General features: G+C 36.4%; 1 protein-coding gene across 7 annotated transcripts in view; it reads right to left on the bottom strand.

The window, feature by feature from the left end:
• The window catches only part of NFIB (nuclear factor I B), a 266,788-nt gene extending 249,726 nt beyond the window's left edge, over positions 1-17,062 (bottom strand). For 4 of the 7 annotated variants that reach the window (XM_048292700.1, XM_048292701.1, XM_048292699.1 and 1 more), the window contains exon 1: positions 16,927-17,061. In XM_048292700.1, the coding sequence (XP_048148657.1) occupies positions 16,927-17,022 (96 nt within the window). In that variant the 5' untranslated portion in view covers positions 17,023-17,061. Of the gene's footprint in view, positions 1-16,926 lie in introns of all 7 variants that reach the window. The other 3 variants (XM_048292694.1, XM_048292695.1, XM_048292705.1) reach the window with 2 other exon arrangements.
• Between the last annotated feature and the right edge of the window lie 1,068 nt (positions 17,063-18,130).

The raw sequence follows: 18,130 nt of genomic DNA, 5'->3' as shown, positions 1-18,130 counted from the left end.
AGATTTAATTAGCCACCTCAGGTTTTTATAGCCTTTAATGTAAGACCTTAAAGATTATTCTATTTTTCAAGTTTCTAATTATTTTTGTTTGCTTTTTGCTTTATGTATTTAGACTTCAGAGAAAGGTTTGTTTCATTAATCGCTTGGAAGATGAAAAAAAAGTGAGTATAAATCTAGCTAACAATAGAGGCAGTAAAAAAAGTGGGACACGGTCACTTGTTAACTACAAAGCAAAATTTAGAAAATAATTGTAGGAGCAGATCAGACAAATAGAAGTAAAAACACCCATTTGCAAGATGAACCTTTCTCTGCTTATAAACATAGTTTCACAGCATTATTATGTCACTAAACATATATGTGTGATAATAAAATAACAAACTTCTCTGAACTGAAGACAGTCTGCTCATTCTTGATCCTACTGCTAATTTCGCTACTAAGCCCAGCAAGATTAGTAAGTAGTGAATGTTTGTCAAATAATATCCTTTAACAATGAGTTCTATTAGTTAATCATTTGGCATAGCAAACATTATTTGTGTGTCTCTCGATGAATGTATCCCATCTCACTGAGTGCCACTTTAGTTATGTATAATATAATAGAGTAGAAAAGTTCAGCTGGAAGGGACCTAACACCTGATCATCTAATCCATCTGCCAGGGGCATCAGTCAGTCGCCTTCCTTACAACTCGGAACATTTATATTTCTGTTACATATCCTCTCACTCACCTGCCTGCCAGCCTAAGTAATCCTACTCCATTTAATCTCTTCCCTAAATGGGCATAGTCTCCTGTGGCTGTGTAATTTGTGCCATGGGATCAGAGGGAGAGGAGCAGCCAGTGCTTTTCTGACCAGGGCAGCTCTTGATTTTCTCCCAACAGACTTAGAAGGCTGGGAGAAAAAAAATAAAAAGAGGGGGTGGGGGGAAGAATCCTTCTTAGTGCCAGTCATGAGGTGATTATGAGCAGTTCTGGCTGTGAGTGCATGCTAAAAATAAAAACAGATAATACAACAGGACTGATAGGGACTCTGGGTGCACAGAACACCAGAGAACCAGTTTTCTCTCCAAAACAAATTAAGAGGACACACAAAAAGTTGCCAACTTGGAACACAACAGTGTCTTTCAGAAAACAATCACTTCTCTGGAACAGGGCATGTGATTGCATGTGTTCAACTGCCCATCCTCACTCATAAGTAGTTGAAAGAAGGAGAGCTTCTAATCTTTTTCTAAGCACAGATTAGTACATAGTCTTCATTACCAAGTTTTTAAAGCAGGGATAAACTTGGCCATTATGATTAGTAACTTGGTGGAAATGGTCAGCAAACTGACTGTGCCTTTGAAACATATGCTGCTACTCGCCTGGTTGTTAGTTCAAGTATCAGATTAATTAGAGAAATAAGTTCCTGGAGTGCTTCTGAAAAACAGTCTTCCCTACAGGAATTCTTTCAGTCCCTTTTTGGTGAGGGTGAACAGGCTTGTAGGCAGTTCAAAATCTTGTATTACATTCAGGTCTCAAGTTTCTTGCAAAACTGAATTCCTGAAGTCTGTTGTGTCATACACTACGGTTTCAAAGTACTCTTTCTCACATATACCTCAGCTTAACATGGGACCATGTACAACACAGCCAGGCAGTGAAACAGCTGCAGTCAAACACTGCAGTAACTGAAGTAACTGAAGAGCATCATTCAAAGATATGTAGAAATATATGTAGATATATAGAAATGTGTGGAATATTCATGAACCTTTAATAAAAGAAAGGCAGACAAAACCTCCCTTGTTCCCTTACCAAAACATTCTGAAGTCAAAATCATTTAGTTCATATAGAAATGTTCCTCAGTGCAGTGCCCATATAAATTACAGCAGAGAGATCAGTAAGTCAGTTTCTCAAGAATATATTCATAATCAGAGGAAAGTGATATTAATCTAAAGAGATTCAGAGATTTCTGAGGTAATGCCACTGAAGTTACCATGCAATTTCTTTGTAGATAGCAACAAAAATTCTATGAATTAACACCTAAAATGATGGTAACTCAACAGAACAAAAGGACAACCCTCTAATCAGTTAACCTACATATGAGGTAAGGTGCCTATTTAGATATCCTAATTCAGATGTCTGCTAGAGACAGAAATCCCTCCCAAAACTCCACTGTTTGAGTAGCTTTTAACTGTACAGGGAGGCTGTGGACACTTGTTCCGATGTAGATGTCTACACCATAGCAAACTGTCTCCACCAGATGAATCCCTCCCTGTGCACTGCTGTGAATGAGCCAGAGCAATGTTTTTGTGCAACTTTGCGTCTGGTCTTTCTCCAAGAAAAATCATCAGGTGAAGTTGTAGGAGCTGTGGTGATTGCTGTTATTAGGCTATCACCTTGGGATTCACCATGGCATGTTGATTTATGGACATGGATTATTCTCAATTCTATCTCAAGAATAAAATGAGCAAACCTGAGAGCTGCTGGAAAGTAAAGTCATAAATACTATCCCTTTGCCAAAACATTCCTTCACCTCAGCTGTTTCAAGCAAGATTTAGTATCTCTGTTTCAAGCTGTGGTTGTATTAAACTTACGCTTTGAGACAGCCAAGTCCATTACCATTCCAAAGAAGACCAGTGTGTTAAGTGCAGTGAACAAAGTCCAAGTTCAAAATGTTATATATTATTGTTTAATTCCAACAGTAGCTTGGAGCAAAGCAACAAAATGTACTGTACTGCCAAAAAGCACATATATCAAAACCAGTACTGCCCCAAAAGTGAGGATTCTGCTTCCAGGTAAGGAGCTGTAATTTCCTAAAATGCTTTTTAAAAGTTGCTTGTGGTTGTCTGACCACATTTCCTAGTGCTGTGTACCCATTATTCGTAGAATAGGAAGAATTCAACTTCTTGAAAGATGTTCTATGTCTTCAAATAAATTTTTAGATCTGACTATGACCTGCTGAGACACTTTTAAAGGTAAGAATGCTGTGCAACCTAATACCATAAATACTTTTATTTTAAACATTAAATCAGTGATGAAAGACTTCACATACTTTTCATCCAAGCATGGATTTGAGCTGTCTGGGAATTCTTGTTGAAACCGCATTTTTCTCAAAAAGGCCAAATAATCCCAATCAAAACTTTCAATAGAAAATCAAAGGTTTAAATAAAACCTTAACCAGAAATAGAGGCCAAATATATTTTTTTTGTTGTTAAATAAGAAAAAGGGGGAAAGAGTGAGCAAGAAAAGCAACAGCTCAGTCTAGGGTATATCATCAGTGTGGGAAACTCAATTTTACCACCTTTATTCTCCTTTAGATGAAAGATATATCCCCTAAATTTCACTTCTTGTTCCAGTTGTTAAATATCTTGGAGTGAGTCTCTGATTCTACTTTGTATGTTTGCAATAAAAGAATAATACTGCATTCACTGACTATGTGTCAGAGCAGGGAATTCAATCTTGTCTTCTATTTTCCTGGATGTGAGTGTAACATGCTGTTGCATAACTTAAGTTACTGTCTGCCCATCTGTGAGCCATCTTCTCTGTCTCTCTGCCTCCCATCTTCCCACTGCCCACCTTTTCAGTCCAAAGGAGTAAATAAATAAAACCAGAAATATTTTTCACTGATCTGAAGTAGAAAGTACTTGAAACTTGGGAAATTTAGAGAGGAAAACCAAATTACAATCCACAACATTTGTAAAAATACCTGCAAAATCTACATAATACTACTTTTTGTAAAGTAAGCATTTCATAATTTTTAGCCACTGTATTTTCCTGTGTCTCCTACCTACTCATCTCAGATAAAACCAAAGGTAGTGTTATAGATATGATAAAATCACCATATTGGAATGCCTTTGGAGCTTTCCCTTTTTCAGAAAAAATGACCTTTCTATTCAGTGTAAGGCTTGGTGTAAGGGGTCTGGCACTTCTTTCTTGCAGATTCATCCACAGAACATTGACATTACATTTTATTTAAATCAAAATTTCTATCCTGTACTTTTTGGGATAATTCAGGAACTTGGAGTTCCTATGCCTCTCCTTCCTTAGCTGCTTTATTTATATATATTTCTATATACATAAATATATATATAATTTCATTAGGAAGAGAGGCTTTCATAATCGCTGTTCTGTATGCATTTATTAACAATTAAGGAAAGATGTTTTATGACACTTTTCCTGCCTGGCAGGAGGATTCAGCACAAAGCAGAACTGCTAATGAACTTAGATTCAGCAATAGTGCCCAGATTTCTTGGCTAAAGGGCATGCTCTTGTGCTTCAGCCACAGAGTGCATCTGTACCACACACTGCAACACTGGTCACAGGGATACGCTCCACATAAGTTAGTTTAAGAAATATTAGTATGAGAGACAGAGGTCATCACACTGATGCCTTCAAAAATAGAAACAAAACAACACATTTCCAAGACAATATTAATATAGGAGGTAATACAAAGTCAGGTCTTTAACTGGAGGCCTCCAAGTGCAAATATGGCAAAATGCACATGGGATAAAGGACTTCTACAATTTTGTAAGTTTTTAAAAATTAATATATTTAACAATAGTGTCCAATTAGAAGAGCAGTTAGTTAAGTAATTCCCCCTTTTGGTTCTTCCCCATTTGGAGTCCTCCCCAAGTTTCTAGCCCCATATTTATTATTTCTAGGATATATGGTAAAAGGAAATAAGACGTTCTTGGCTAAAGAGGCAAGACTAAATAATATTTCAAAAATGTAGCATAATATGTGTTAGAAGGTTATCTTATTGTTCTAAAATGTAGGGGAGAAGGGGTAGGAAAAGTATTGCGAGCTACAGCTGTGTATTAGAAATCTACAAAGCTACAAATACATGAAAATATATAAAAAGCTTAGTCATCAACATGATGAATTAACCTGCTTCTTTTTCAGAGAGAGTTTGATTATGTTTAAAGCCTTTTACATTATGTTGCGATGCATATTGTGGATATCCCTATAATGACTACTTAGGCCAATATTCTGAAGGTGTACTTAAAACTGTTCTGCTTGCTCTGATGACAGAATTAGATTTTCTCTTTTTAGTCAGAGACCTAAGGAGATGCACTCAATCGTACCTTCCCTTAAATAAAAGTCTCTTACCCTTCTTTCTGTTGAAAAGGGTCTTTCCTTGAACATTTGTCCTCATCACTATAGTATTTTGAAAACCAGTTTGGGCTGTCTGCAGGAAAAGGGAGATTGTCAAATACAACCACTACTGCTGTATGACATTATTAAACATAGGTTTCCTTTCTTTGCTCAGTTATGCTTTTGGGAAATATTTATATATTGAATTCTAGCAGACATCATCCAGTTTCTCTAGTTTGGTGGATCATCATGCAAAAGAAGATTCATTTAAAGTTAAATGCTAGCACTATCAAGATAGGCTTTGTGTGAAAACAGAATGAAAATATATCCAGCTACTAATTGTCTGAGCACTCTGCAGTGCTCATAAACACATCTACAAATTATTAAGTAGGCTGGTGTGTGGTTGAACTTCTCACAAGACATTGCTTGGAAGGCAAAATTAACCTACAGCACTGCATGCTATTTTAGCTTGAGAAGCAGCACCCTTGACAAAAGGAGAATGTTTTGAGAATGTAGCCTGAACAGGCTTCATGTTGCTAGAAAGGGCTCAGGCTACATTCTGAAAAAATGTTCAGAAGTTTGCCAGAGGCAAAACTGGTTTAAATTTTATTAGGATTAGGTCTCCAAACAAATAGACGTCATAACTATAGGTTCTGTAAGAACAGGCAATGTATGTGAGGTATACACAAAACACTGCCCCATTGTGTAATACCCCTGTACTCTTCCAAATTAGATCTGCTACTAGACGCTGTAATATCTATTGTGCTTTAATTTTGGTGACTAAATAGGCATTACTTTGAAATTGCACTGTCTAACCAAGAACTCTTCGGTGCTACTGAAGAAATTGTATACTATAGCAATACTACAGTACTGTATTGCAACAATAAATAATCACAATTATAAGCATACAGAAAATTCTTGAAAAAAAAAACTGTAGGCAAAGGCATACCTAGTAATAGTTTTCCTAATCTTGTATTTAAATAGCCATAAAATCTTCTCTCAAAGCTTTGAGTGACCACCCCGATGTAGGGAAGAGAGGTGTTGCATATCTAGATCATAGCCTTAAAATAGAAAGCATCTTAGAGTATATTTTTAACATAGTCTAAAACATTGAACCCTTTTTTTTTCATTTCAAAGAAAGCACTTGTATAACCTAGGCATACTTTAATTATTAAGAAAACAGCTATACCAAATGCTAAAACTCTAAGGGTCAATTACATTTTAACTTACAGCATATGCCTTCAAATATTTTTTTCCTACCTACCTAGTTTGTGTTTGTTAGCAATATTATGGATGCAAGCACACACCATCGAGTTCGCTTTTAGCTTGAAATGAGCCTAATTAAAAAAAAATCCTTGAAGTATCTCTACTGTGTAGTGTATTATTCACCCTATCTTTTACAGATTAAGGTCTTTGGCATTATAGGAGAAATCATCTGCTGCATACTGGCATCAAGCAAAAGCAGATTCATAAACTCTGCCCTTAATCTCTCTTTCAGTTTTCTTCTAATTAGAAACAATCTTTTGCTGATACTCTAATTAATACTTACACATTAAAATATTAGGCATTATAGGAGAAATCATCTGTTATATTCTTGCATAAAGCAAAACTAGGTTTGTAAGCCCTTGCCCCTAATCTTTCTTTCAATTTTCTTCCATTTAAAAAACATCTTTCCCCAATACTCTAATTAATGCAAATGATATTCATGATTAGTTAGTATTATGCTAATCTGAGCCCCAAATTTCCCTAAATCTACATGGTGTTGTCTGAGTACCAGATTGCTTTGCGTTCCTAAGTAAAATTACATTAGCCTACCAGCTGTACAAAACATCATGATAGAGTAGAAATCCAAGCAAATCATCAAGATTACATTAGTTTTGTTTCTTAATGAACAACTGTTTGCATTAGGGATTACAGACAAATTATGATTTTCCTCTATGTACCCAGGCAGCCAGGCATCTGTTGAGAAGTTTCATTTTTTTTCCTGACTAAATAGATTGAGGAGAGCTAAGACAGAGAGACAAGTCTAATATTTCACATAATTGAATTTTTTCCATTACAAAGCCATCAGCACACTGGGGCTCAGTGCTAACCTTGAATTCTCTCTTCCACTCCAGCCTGGAATGCAGGAGAAACCTGAGCAGCTTTTTTTTTTTAGAAAGCCATCAGTCACCCAGTTTCTCCTCTCTTCCTATAGAAGCAGATTATGTACTTTATACTCATACCTGCTTGCTGTTACACTTCAAGCCTGTTTCTCAAATCATGCTACTGCAATCCCTGCTGCTCTGATATATAAACAATGTGCCGCCAAAAAGCATCATGTGTGGAAAACAGAGCATCAAGCTCACACCTCAGTCTGAGCTAACAGTGCACAAAGGGAAACTGAGCCAGGAAAGTTGGGTGATAACGAACATGGTACACCAAGACTGCTAATCTTCATAGCATAACAACGAAGCACAGATCGGTGTACATACACAATTTAGCAGCCTGTTCAAGTTTGTCCCTGTTCCATGTCAAACTCCTGTAACATGCTCGTTGTTATGCTCCACTTGATTCAATTATGCTCCTAGTGTACAGGTTTACTCATTCTTCCATGCACTAATCTGGTCTCCAGAACTCACACTGTGACAGCTCATTATTTTTGGCAAAAATGTAGGACACTGATAGGAAAAGAAAGGCTCTGATACGTTCATCATTGTGTATCAAGACCACCTGATTACAAGATACAAGTAACAAGTTAATGGTGGATCAATCTGTAGAATGCAGAGCAGTAAAGGGTGGGTAAATCACCATCCACATCTTGGATGACAGAAAGTAGCAGCAAAATAATTCTGCACAATTTCTTTCCTCGTGTCAAAACCTATTTTAATATTACAGCTCACTCTTGGCCTATATACAGAGCATCAGATGTATAAAAATGTGTACCAAAGGGCACGGCCACTGTTGTGGAATTTACAAAGAAACCTCACATGAATATCCTCCAGAACACCCTTCTTTTCAATTCTTTCAAATGGTCAATTTAGGCAGTTTTAATTAAGTGTAGCAACAACATGTGAAGTAAAAAAGTAAATTAAACTGACAATTATATTTTCTATTTGTAGTAAAAAATGCACATTTCAGATTTTATTCTGTACTTCTTCAAGTTTTTTATTGCAAACTACTGCAGAATAATACCACTCTAAATCTGGTGTTATATGTTGTCAAAAGGAAAAAAATCTAAAAACATCTGCATATAAACTCTACAACAAATGTTATTAAGAGTATAGTGTTATAAAACTCATTGGAGAACTTACGGAAAAATCTAAGCGACTTCCAAAACACTTTGGAAAAATTTTTTTTTAGGATACCTAGTCTGAAACAGGTGAGCTGCAATTCTGTCTTTACTGGGTCTTATTAGATTCAGCAGTTTAAATTGGAGCAAGATGAAATCAGGCCTTTCACTTGAAAAATTGCCTAAGAGACAATTTGAGTGTTTTCCCCTCCATCCTTGTCACATATTGTACTTCTGTATGGATATTATTTTGCTGTTGACAATGTATACATAAAATTAAAATTTTCACTAAAATTAGTCAAGGAGGAGACAACCTTCACATCAGATACCAGCAAACTTCTAATTACACATCAGCATCATTTGGGATGTAGAGACACTGTATCAAAAATACCAGGGAGTATAGCATGTAAAAAAAATCATTCACTCCAAGAACTAAAAACATCTTTCAGAGTTAAAGGCCTCTACAATTTCTTCTGTGGTAAAAGGCATTGATAAGGCAATTAGATGGACTGAACACCTGAATAATTAATATGCTACTCTGTGTAGACATTCTGTCAGCTAATGCTACATTGGTTTTCTTATTGATTTGTGAAAGAACAATAACAATTAGTTATATTCTCCTCTATCACTTTTCAGTGAGATAACTTGAGATAATTCTAGTAGCACTATGGAAAAACAGATCTGGATGAAGTGGTCTGAAGATCACTGTACTATATTAACTTTGGGTAAGACATTTTAGTTATTCAGAACTTACCTGTCATTGGTATTAACACATTCACATTGCACTAAAGTGAGATTTTACACCAATTATTTGGGCAGCAGCATTAACATTACATAATGTAATTTTACCTGAGAAAGAATAAAAGAACTTCTCCCTTCTCTCACTGACAAATACTCCTCATCTAAGGTAGTCTCAGGCTCAAAAGAAACTCATCATGTTTTCCCGTCTGGAATAATTTCCAGATTCATAACTAATTTCAGTGAAAAGGATAGATTTTTATGACAATTCACAGCATGAAGTTGGAGCAAGACACATCATTAATAGGATTAAATTGGAAAGCATATTGGTGGGAATGAGCTGAAATCACTACTGAAGACTTAAACAATAATTCAAATAAAGAAAATGGCTGAGTTCAGATCCTGCCCCAAGAGTCCTAACCTGTCTGTCCAACTTGCTAATTATCAGCACCAAGGATAGGAAACTCTTGGGCTTTAGGACTGCATTATACCCTTGTAGAACTGAGATTCAAGCCCACCTATAAAGTGAAAGCCAGTGCTGCTGCTGGTGCCTCTGCCATAGTTTTTGAGTGAATAAATGGCAGCCTTTGGGTCAGATCTGTTTAATACCTTCTCCTAATGCTGGGCTTGTGAAAGAGCACTCAAAAATAAATTTGATTGGGAGGCTAAAAAACCTGACAAAATATTTATGCAGACTTATGTGGACTGTATTCTCCTTTCTTAGCATGACAGGCTCTACATTGCTGCTCTAGCCAGGGAGATGACTGTTCTGGGAAACCAATGGCTGATATAAGAACACACCACAGCAATATTGTGGCCAGCAGGCAACCAACCACCATTTCCCCCCAGCATTCTCAAGGATTTCACTGAGAAAGCCTTCATTTACACTCATGAAGGAACAGTGCTGTGGCTGGGATGCTGAGGCAGTAAACTCTGCTTAAAAAACGTCAGTGTGTCTGCAGACATGTTCTGAGAGATAAAATCCCCATCAGACTTCCAGGGTGGCACAGCAAATCTCAGTGGTTTCTGAAACTATATGAACTTTTACTGTCAGGTAGCATAATGACACCTTAATGCATGGAATGAGCACAGTCAGTTTTTTCTGATGACAGAGTCTTGTTTAATATCTTTTAGAAGGTAATTTTAAAAGGCGTTATAAAAAGAGAGTTTCTCAAAACATGAGAAAGGTAGTTAGAGCAAACAAACATGAGTGTGCCAGAGCAAATGGAATATGACTGGTTAAATGGGACAACTTGGCAGTGCCACAATAGGAAGATGAAGCATTTTAAGTATTTAACTAGTTTAATTTAAAGACACTGTATTAAAGAATTCAGTTTGATCCTCTATTTGTTTTTAAGTGAAATTTAGCTCCTATATTTTATCCATGATTCTCAAGATAATAGGTTTTGGTAACAGCTTTATTTTACAGACTGCTTTCCCTAAAGGAAAGACCCCATAACTTTATTGGTTCAAATTTATTACATGGAATAAATAAAAAGTCTTCATTATATGGAAGAAATGAAAACCCTACTGTCTCATTTTCTTGAGCACAGGGAAAATTTACATCTAGTCTAACCTACCTAAGCACAATCTTTCCTTGACTTACAAAGAATTAAGTTCACTTCCACTGGAAGGTAGTATTATTCGATATTCCCTAAGAAGTGAGTCACCATTTGAAATGATGCTAAATAGAAAATCTCCCCATCAGTGCTGAATATCTTTGAGAAACTGACGTTCCACCATGACAATCTGAGATGTGATATTTGACACTGAACCTTTGTTTAACAACATTGACCTATCACTGCATACTATTGCAAGGACAGAAAAACTTTTAGATTACATTGAACATTCAGAGGAACATTTAGATGACATTATAAGGCATGGGATCTGTTAAAGTATTGATTGTGTGGGTTTGTTTTGAATTCTGAACAGCAGTAGTAAAATTTTTAAGACAGTTAATCGCATCACTGCATAATAGCACAAAGTGTTAAAGTTGCTAGTAGCAGTTCATAAAGAAAATCAAAGCTACTTTCTAACCCTATTGGGCTTACAGATTTGAAAGAACTGATTTAATTTTTCTCAGTGAAGCTCTTTCTTCTTCAAACTATCTTTGCCTTGATGCTACAATCTGAGTGCCAGTTGTAGCTAACACCTAGCCATCTCTTTTCTTCAATTACTGAAGGAATGACCTACTCACTTTTTTTCTATGAGCAAGTTATTTTTCTAAATTAAATTGCAAAAAGAAATTGCAGAAAGTTTCACCTGTCTTTCTTTAACTTAGCTCTTCCATTTCTGTCCTGATTTTGCTTCATTCAAGATTGTAATTCTATTGTCTTACACTAGGACCCTGAAAATATATCTTAAAGAGTAAATGTGTTTCCTGTTTTGACAGAATTTTCAGTCTATTAGTATCAGAGTGTAAAAAAATCAGCTTTATTTCTTCATGATTTTGATTCAGTCATCATCAATTAACATTGGAGACCATAAATTCCAGCTAGAATTTTTTTCACATAATAAGTTTTTTTAAAAAAGGAGCAAAGAAATCAAATATGGGGGAAGGGAGAGAAAGAAAGTGAAAGAATCAAGTGATAACTTCAGAACAGAAAAAGCAACTTTATTATGAGCTGCACAGAATTTCTGTAGGTCCTACAGAAGATTCAGGTACAGCAAGGTGCCATAGCCTATTTGGAACATACATTTCCTCAGTCATAATATGTGTTCAGAGCAGTTGCAAAGGAAAACTATAATTGAACAGGTACACAAAACACCAATGTTAATAACATCTTGAATACTACAGTTGTGTAAATCACAATTACATTATCAAAACTACAATTGCACTTTTCATGCTGTAGAGAGATGCTTTAGAATTACATAGGTGCTTTCTCCTGATTTCAGTGAACTTTGGATCATGCCTTACGCCAACACAATGCACAGACATTTAGATACACAGTCACAAGCACACCTTCACACAAGCTAACATTCATAGTACTGCTGGTGTACAGTTTTCACCATAAGAAAACTATTAACATTGCCAGAGTGAGCAGACAAACCGGAGGCACTATCAGACTCCAAGAGTAGAGTGCCTTCTGGATACAAGTATGAAGCACAAGCAGAAAAAGTTACTTTGCTGAGAAGGTGCTGCAACTCCTAAGAGCCGCACAGGAGCAAATCTAACTGGAAAGACATAGATCACTTGTGTCTAAAGACAGAGAGGAGTTAAAGAAATGTGCTTGTCAATAAGTACAAATGTGTTTTTCTTGTTAAAAGGACACCTTTTTTTAAATCAGCAATGAAGGAGTATTAAAAGTGATCAACAACACCTTAATTCTACACCAGTGCATACTGTGAGTATGTGCATAATGTCAGTATGTGCACTGCTAATGCGTTTTCGCTTGACGAAGGAAGATTATTGCCCCATTCCATAATAAAAAACATTAAACATTAGAAATGAACATGCTTTCTGTATTTACAGTTCTCCATACAGACCTTTCTGATTTTAAACAGACTTATTCTGAGTTGTCCAGTTATACAGAGTACCTGAGCCAAATATTTTTTATAGACAGAAATGCAATGGTTCTGAACCAGAACTAAAAATTACATACTTGTAAGTGTCTCATAAGCTTACAAACATATCTTCAAAAAGATGTCTTGTGGCTCATCATTCAGAATAAGCATTACATAGTCAGTAAAGGATCTTGCAGTACGTTACGTACGCTGTTGGCACGTTTGTGTAAGGAAAACTGAACAGCAGCTCATGGATATAACCTTATATCCTTTTACCCACTCATCCCTCTGAAATTTATAGAATTAAGATATGGTGTTCTAGGTCCATGAATAAGAACAGCATGTTCAATATGTCCACAGTTATACTGACATTTGTTTCTAAATAATTTAATTAAAAGTCATTATTGAGAACAAAGGATTCATTTACAAGCTATACATCTGAACAACTGATGGAGTTGTTGTGTTATGAATATCATTTTAATCCAAATTAGAAAACTGCACAGATGTGCTGCTGCAAAATATTGACATACTGCAACTCCCCTGGAATGTGATTAACATTTGTGTTAAACCAAAAAGTACATTAAAACCTGGATTTACTAACAAATTTATGCTTGGAATAATTCTTTCTAATGCTGAAATATAGCATCTAAATTGTTATTATGCTAACCTCCACTTTGGATTATATGCCCTATTAATACAGCCTTAATACGATGCGATAAACTTTGTAATGACAGACTTTTTATTCCAAGATTTTGTTATGATGTTTTTGATCATCAGATCAAGCCATTAAGAATAACAAAATGTCCAGTACTTACAAAAGATCAGAAGTTTTTCACTGTCTCTGGATTGTTCTTAGTAAAACCTGTGATTTCAATACTTTTTTCCCAAGAGTTTGAATAGACACTTTTTCACTATCTCTGCTGCAGATGCATGTAAATTTGTGTACAAAGATAGGATTTTGAGATTAGGAAGAAGAGATTTTCTTTAGAATATGTATTTTCCCTCTATAGAAATGCATTAAAATGATCTGCAAACCAGAGACATCGATTCAGACTTAGGCACAGGCTTAACAAAATAGTTTTCAATAGATGTCTTAGATGGAAATATTTGGAATCTTTTCTCACAAGAAAAATCCAACAGCCTATTAGCAATACCAGAAAGTTGTGTAAATAGCTACTTAGATTTTAATTTTGAGATCTGTAAAGTGATGAATTACTAAATTTGTGAAGTTAATCACATACGTAATTATGACTGTAATCCCAAAATAGCCATTTGTCATTAATGAAGAAACAATGAAAAATATCTAGTGTTTCTATGGGTATCATTCTCTCAGTCACCCTCATCAGCATTACTTCTCACTTTGTAAATGGAGATTTTACACCAAAAAATTTTCTAGATTATTTCCCAGCTGTACTGAACAGTACTTGATAAATAGGTTCTGTCTCGACTTCCTGTTCTTTCCCTCAACAGAAAACTTAATACAAAAATAACATGATGCACAACTAAGATGGTCATATTTACACCAAGAAGAAGAAAGAGAGAATCAGTTAACAGTTTTCTATATATTCAATTATTTAACATATTAAAAGTTTACTTTTGCTTGTATTTGGTTGTTTATTGCATCTCAGTAAAGCTTTTGCCCAACTGTGTTTTAGTAAATATGCCTGTGTTCAGGAGAACACAGACGGAGAGTGTGTAATTTATATTTGTTTGGTTTTTCCCTGACAAACCACATGTTATTGTAGCCAAATAAAATAATATGAAGGAAATAAACAGTAAGATAGGAAACAATAAGCATTCTAAAAGCTTAACAGTCATTCCACTTAATTTAAAGAGAAAGACAGAATGTTGTCTTTTTTGATTAGAATAGTCCAATGTAATTGCTTTAAAAATATCAAAAGGCAATATTTTAGGTTTATTCAAATGAAATTTGATACTAATATTTACATACTGCAAAACAGTTAATAGACAGCTTATGTATAATAAAAACCCACCAAGTTTATAATGATGCCTGTCATAATAGCATTTGTTAATTAACTTTCTATAATTATGAGGAACCATCTTATGAAATATTTCCTGCTCCCCACAAGGTATTTACAATTCTGCGTTTACAATCATTCAAGAAAAGCAGAAGCAGAAAGATGGAGAATGCTGTCTTCCTTTTATTTTTTCACTCAAAAGTCTTAATGTTTTACTTACACTGCATATTTTGGATAGGAATTTACTGTAAATAGCTATAAAATAAACTTTGTGATAATATTTTGCACACCATGGAATTGAAGCATAAGGTGTTTCTTTCCTGAGTGAAAAAATGTACGATACATACATGGATTTGCCTAAGATTTTACAGCTACGAATTTATAAGTTAGAAATATGATGCAAAATAGAATGCAGAGCTAAAATATCATTGGATTTTTACCCATACTTAACAGTCAAGCATTCTTAAACTCCCTTTCCAAAGTGTACATGAAATACACACTCATGACAATGAACATTTATATTACATGTATTTTACAGATTACCATTCAGGATAAAATGCTGCAGTGAAAGTATTGATTTTCTTTTCCCTTTGGAAGCAATGCCATCTCACTGAAAGCTATCCTTAGTGAACACTATATTAAACTTAAAATGTGCCCCTTAATGAAAGCAAGCCTTTGTACATGCAATATTAAGGAAATACACTATGCAAACATTTCATAGTGTGTCTAAACTTCTGTCAGCCACTTTAACAGCTCTTCTCAATATTGTACAAACTTACAAGAAGAAAGTCTGATTAAAGATCTAAACATGAATCTAAACATGATACTAAACAGTATAACCCCCACCAAAATAGTAGGTTAACAAAACAGCTTTTTATAATCTACATTCTACTGCTCTTTTTAAAGTTACCCCAGCATTCAACAAGTAGCAAAGACAGAAAAACTCTTCTTCCCTGTATTCAGAAAGTACAGAAGCAATCACAAGTAATAAATGTAATTTAAATTAAATACTCCCTTCAGGTTTGATGCCCTCACTGAAGGCACGTATCAACATCCACCTTTGGAAAGATAACGAAGTCCTTGCAAAGCAGTGTAGGAAGGCAGTTATAATCAAAAACGTGCCTTCTGTCCAGGCACTGGGATGTGCTCTCCACTGGTGCTCCCCAGACCCACTGCCCAAGAATAAAGTGCCTATTGTCTCAGCACTGTACTAATTGTTAAAACGCAGCGCATGCAGTAAGCATAATAATTATCCAGACAAACAAGCAAAGGCAATTAATGAAGGAATGAAAAGGATAAAAATACTCCACCAGACAAAGCAACCCAAGAATGAAATTAATATTCATAATGGAATGCAAGCCAGCCGAATGTCCCTTTCATAGCATGGCTATTGCATACAAGAGACCATTGTCCACACGTGAGAAAATCAGTATATGGAGAAAATTTCATGTAGTTCTGCTGAGGAGAAAAGCTTTTCATTCCCAAAATACTTTCTCCTGGTCCCACTGTTTTCATTAAGTAAAGTTTTGGGCTCCTTTGCCTGGTAACATTAAAAAAAGTTGTCTCTCAGGGTCCACCCTTCCCTGAGCTCTGTAAGGTTTGCTTTTTTTCCAGCTCTCTGCTTTCATTTGCAGCTGTATAAATATGAACAAAAAAGCCATGCTCATCCAAACAAAGAAAAAATGGACTGAATATGCATATCCTCATTAACTAAATTTAATTATGACAAGCAGCATATTAATCAGTAGTTGCTCCAGTTACTGCATTCATTGGTAGGGAGGAGGACTCCAAATTAAAGAGAAGCGTGGGGGACAATTGCATAGTGATTAGGAGGCTGCTCATAACATGATACAATACACTTTCTAAATAATTATTCAGAGGAAACAGAATAAAGAGGCAGATTGCTCTATTTTTAAGACCAACCCAAGAACAATTAGCCAAGAGCATGATGACAAGGCTGCTTTCTTTTTTTCCGTGACTGCTTCCACCTCCACATTCTCATACCAACTAGCTTGGCAAACACTGAAAAATTTGCATTTCATTGGGGGTTGGGGGGGGGGGGGGAGAATTAAAAAAAAACAAAAAGAAAAAAAACAGAGGAGAGAGAGCTGAGGAGAAGAAATAAAATGGAGAAAGAAAAAGAAAAATCCTGTGCTCTACATGCTGCTGTTTTAATGAGAAGGCCCATGCACCTATAGCAGCAGAGAAACCCTATGTCACTGGTGTTAGAGCTCTGAAGAGTCACTGAGCTGGAGCTGGAAACTGCGCGCTCTGAACTTTGCAGCACGTGCATTGCAACAGTGAAGGAGGAGTTCAGAAAAGAAAAAAAAACGTCCAGGGAGAGGAAAAAAAAGTTATCACACCAACTTACCATCCACCAGGTCCTGGCTGACATGTCATAGCAAAGCTGCCATTTTATGGAGCTGTCCGATGCTTTCCCTGCCATTACGCTGTCAGCAACCTTCATCAGATGCAGCTCAATGGAAGATAAGACACCTAATCAAGAAAACATCAGCAGTGGCTTGCTGGGCTACATGTAGGCCAATCCTTATCACACTGCATCATGGGAAAAGCTCCTTTATTAGCAAGAACTCCAACCTCACTGATATAAAGACAAGGATCAGGTCTTTTCTTCTTTTTTTTTTCTTTTTGTCTGAAGGGATTGGTGAAACCAGCCAGCATTCTTTGTGTATCATGTGTACACCAGTTCAGTATCTCACAAGTGGGCGGCTAGCTGCATTGCTGGGCTACACAGACTTACGTTTATTTGCATTCTTCTCAGTTGTATATTGTTTGACATGGTCCATGGTCAGCTCTGAGTGTTGGAAAGGAGGGGGAAGAAACTATTCTGAATTAGTATCTTCCCCAGGAAGGACAGATGGGTTCGGCACCATGGTGGGGGCCTGGCCCAGAGGTCAGAGCACACGTGTGCGCACACACGGATCTGGGCGCTGCACACGCGTGCACGGGCGGGAGCCCCGGGGAACACACAGGTAGCAGCTGCAGCTGGATGCAGCAGGGGCTGCCAAAGGCTACAGACTCTGGAACCGGACATAGGGAAACAGTTTAACTCTTTGCAATCAGCCTTTAACAATAAATAGGAAGGCTGTAAGTCCTCAGGAGGAGACGGGAGGGGGTGCAGTTAGGATTTCAGTGACACAGACTTTTCCTCCTCCCTTCCCATGGATGCTCTTGATCTCCTCTGCTCTGGATGATCTAACTGGGAAGGGGGAGGTGAGTAGGCAGGGAACTATTTTAATCACGGCTCCCCTCTGCCCCACAGCTTCAGGTCATTTGCCTCGTCTACATACTGCCACCAGTGTGAGAAGGCATTCTTCCTGCGAAGTTTTCCTTGCAGGGCTTTTCCCCTAATGGAAAATTTATAATTCCCTGAAGGAAGGTCTAGCTTAGAAGGACAAATAATTCTGACTTTGTTTTAAGGTGCAGAAAAGAAAAAGTACATATATAAGCACACAGAGGAAATCAATAAACGCTGGCTTACATTTAAAAAGGATATAAAGAAAGACCAGGATTTGCTAGTCCTGCTAAAGTGATAAACATCAGTTTTATTTATG

This window comes from Corvus hawaiiensis, chromosome Z, assembly GCF_020740725.1.
Source record: "Corvus hawaiiensis isolate bCorHaw1 chromosome Z, bCorHaw1.pri.cur, whole genome shotgun sequence".
Lineage (NCBI taxonomy): Eukaryota > Metazoa > Chordata > Aves > Passeriformes > Corvidae > Corvus > Corvus hawaiiensis.
This window is presented reverse-complemented; position numbering and strand designations above follow the sequence as displayed.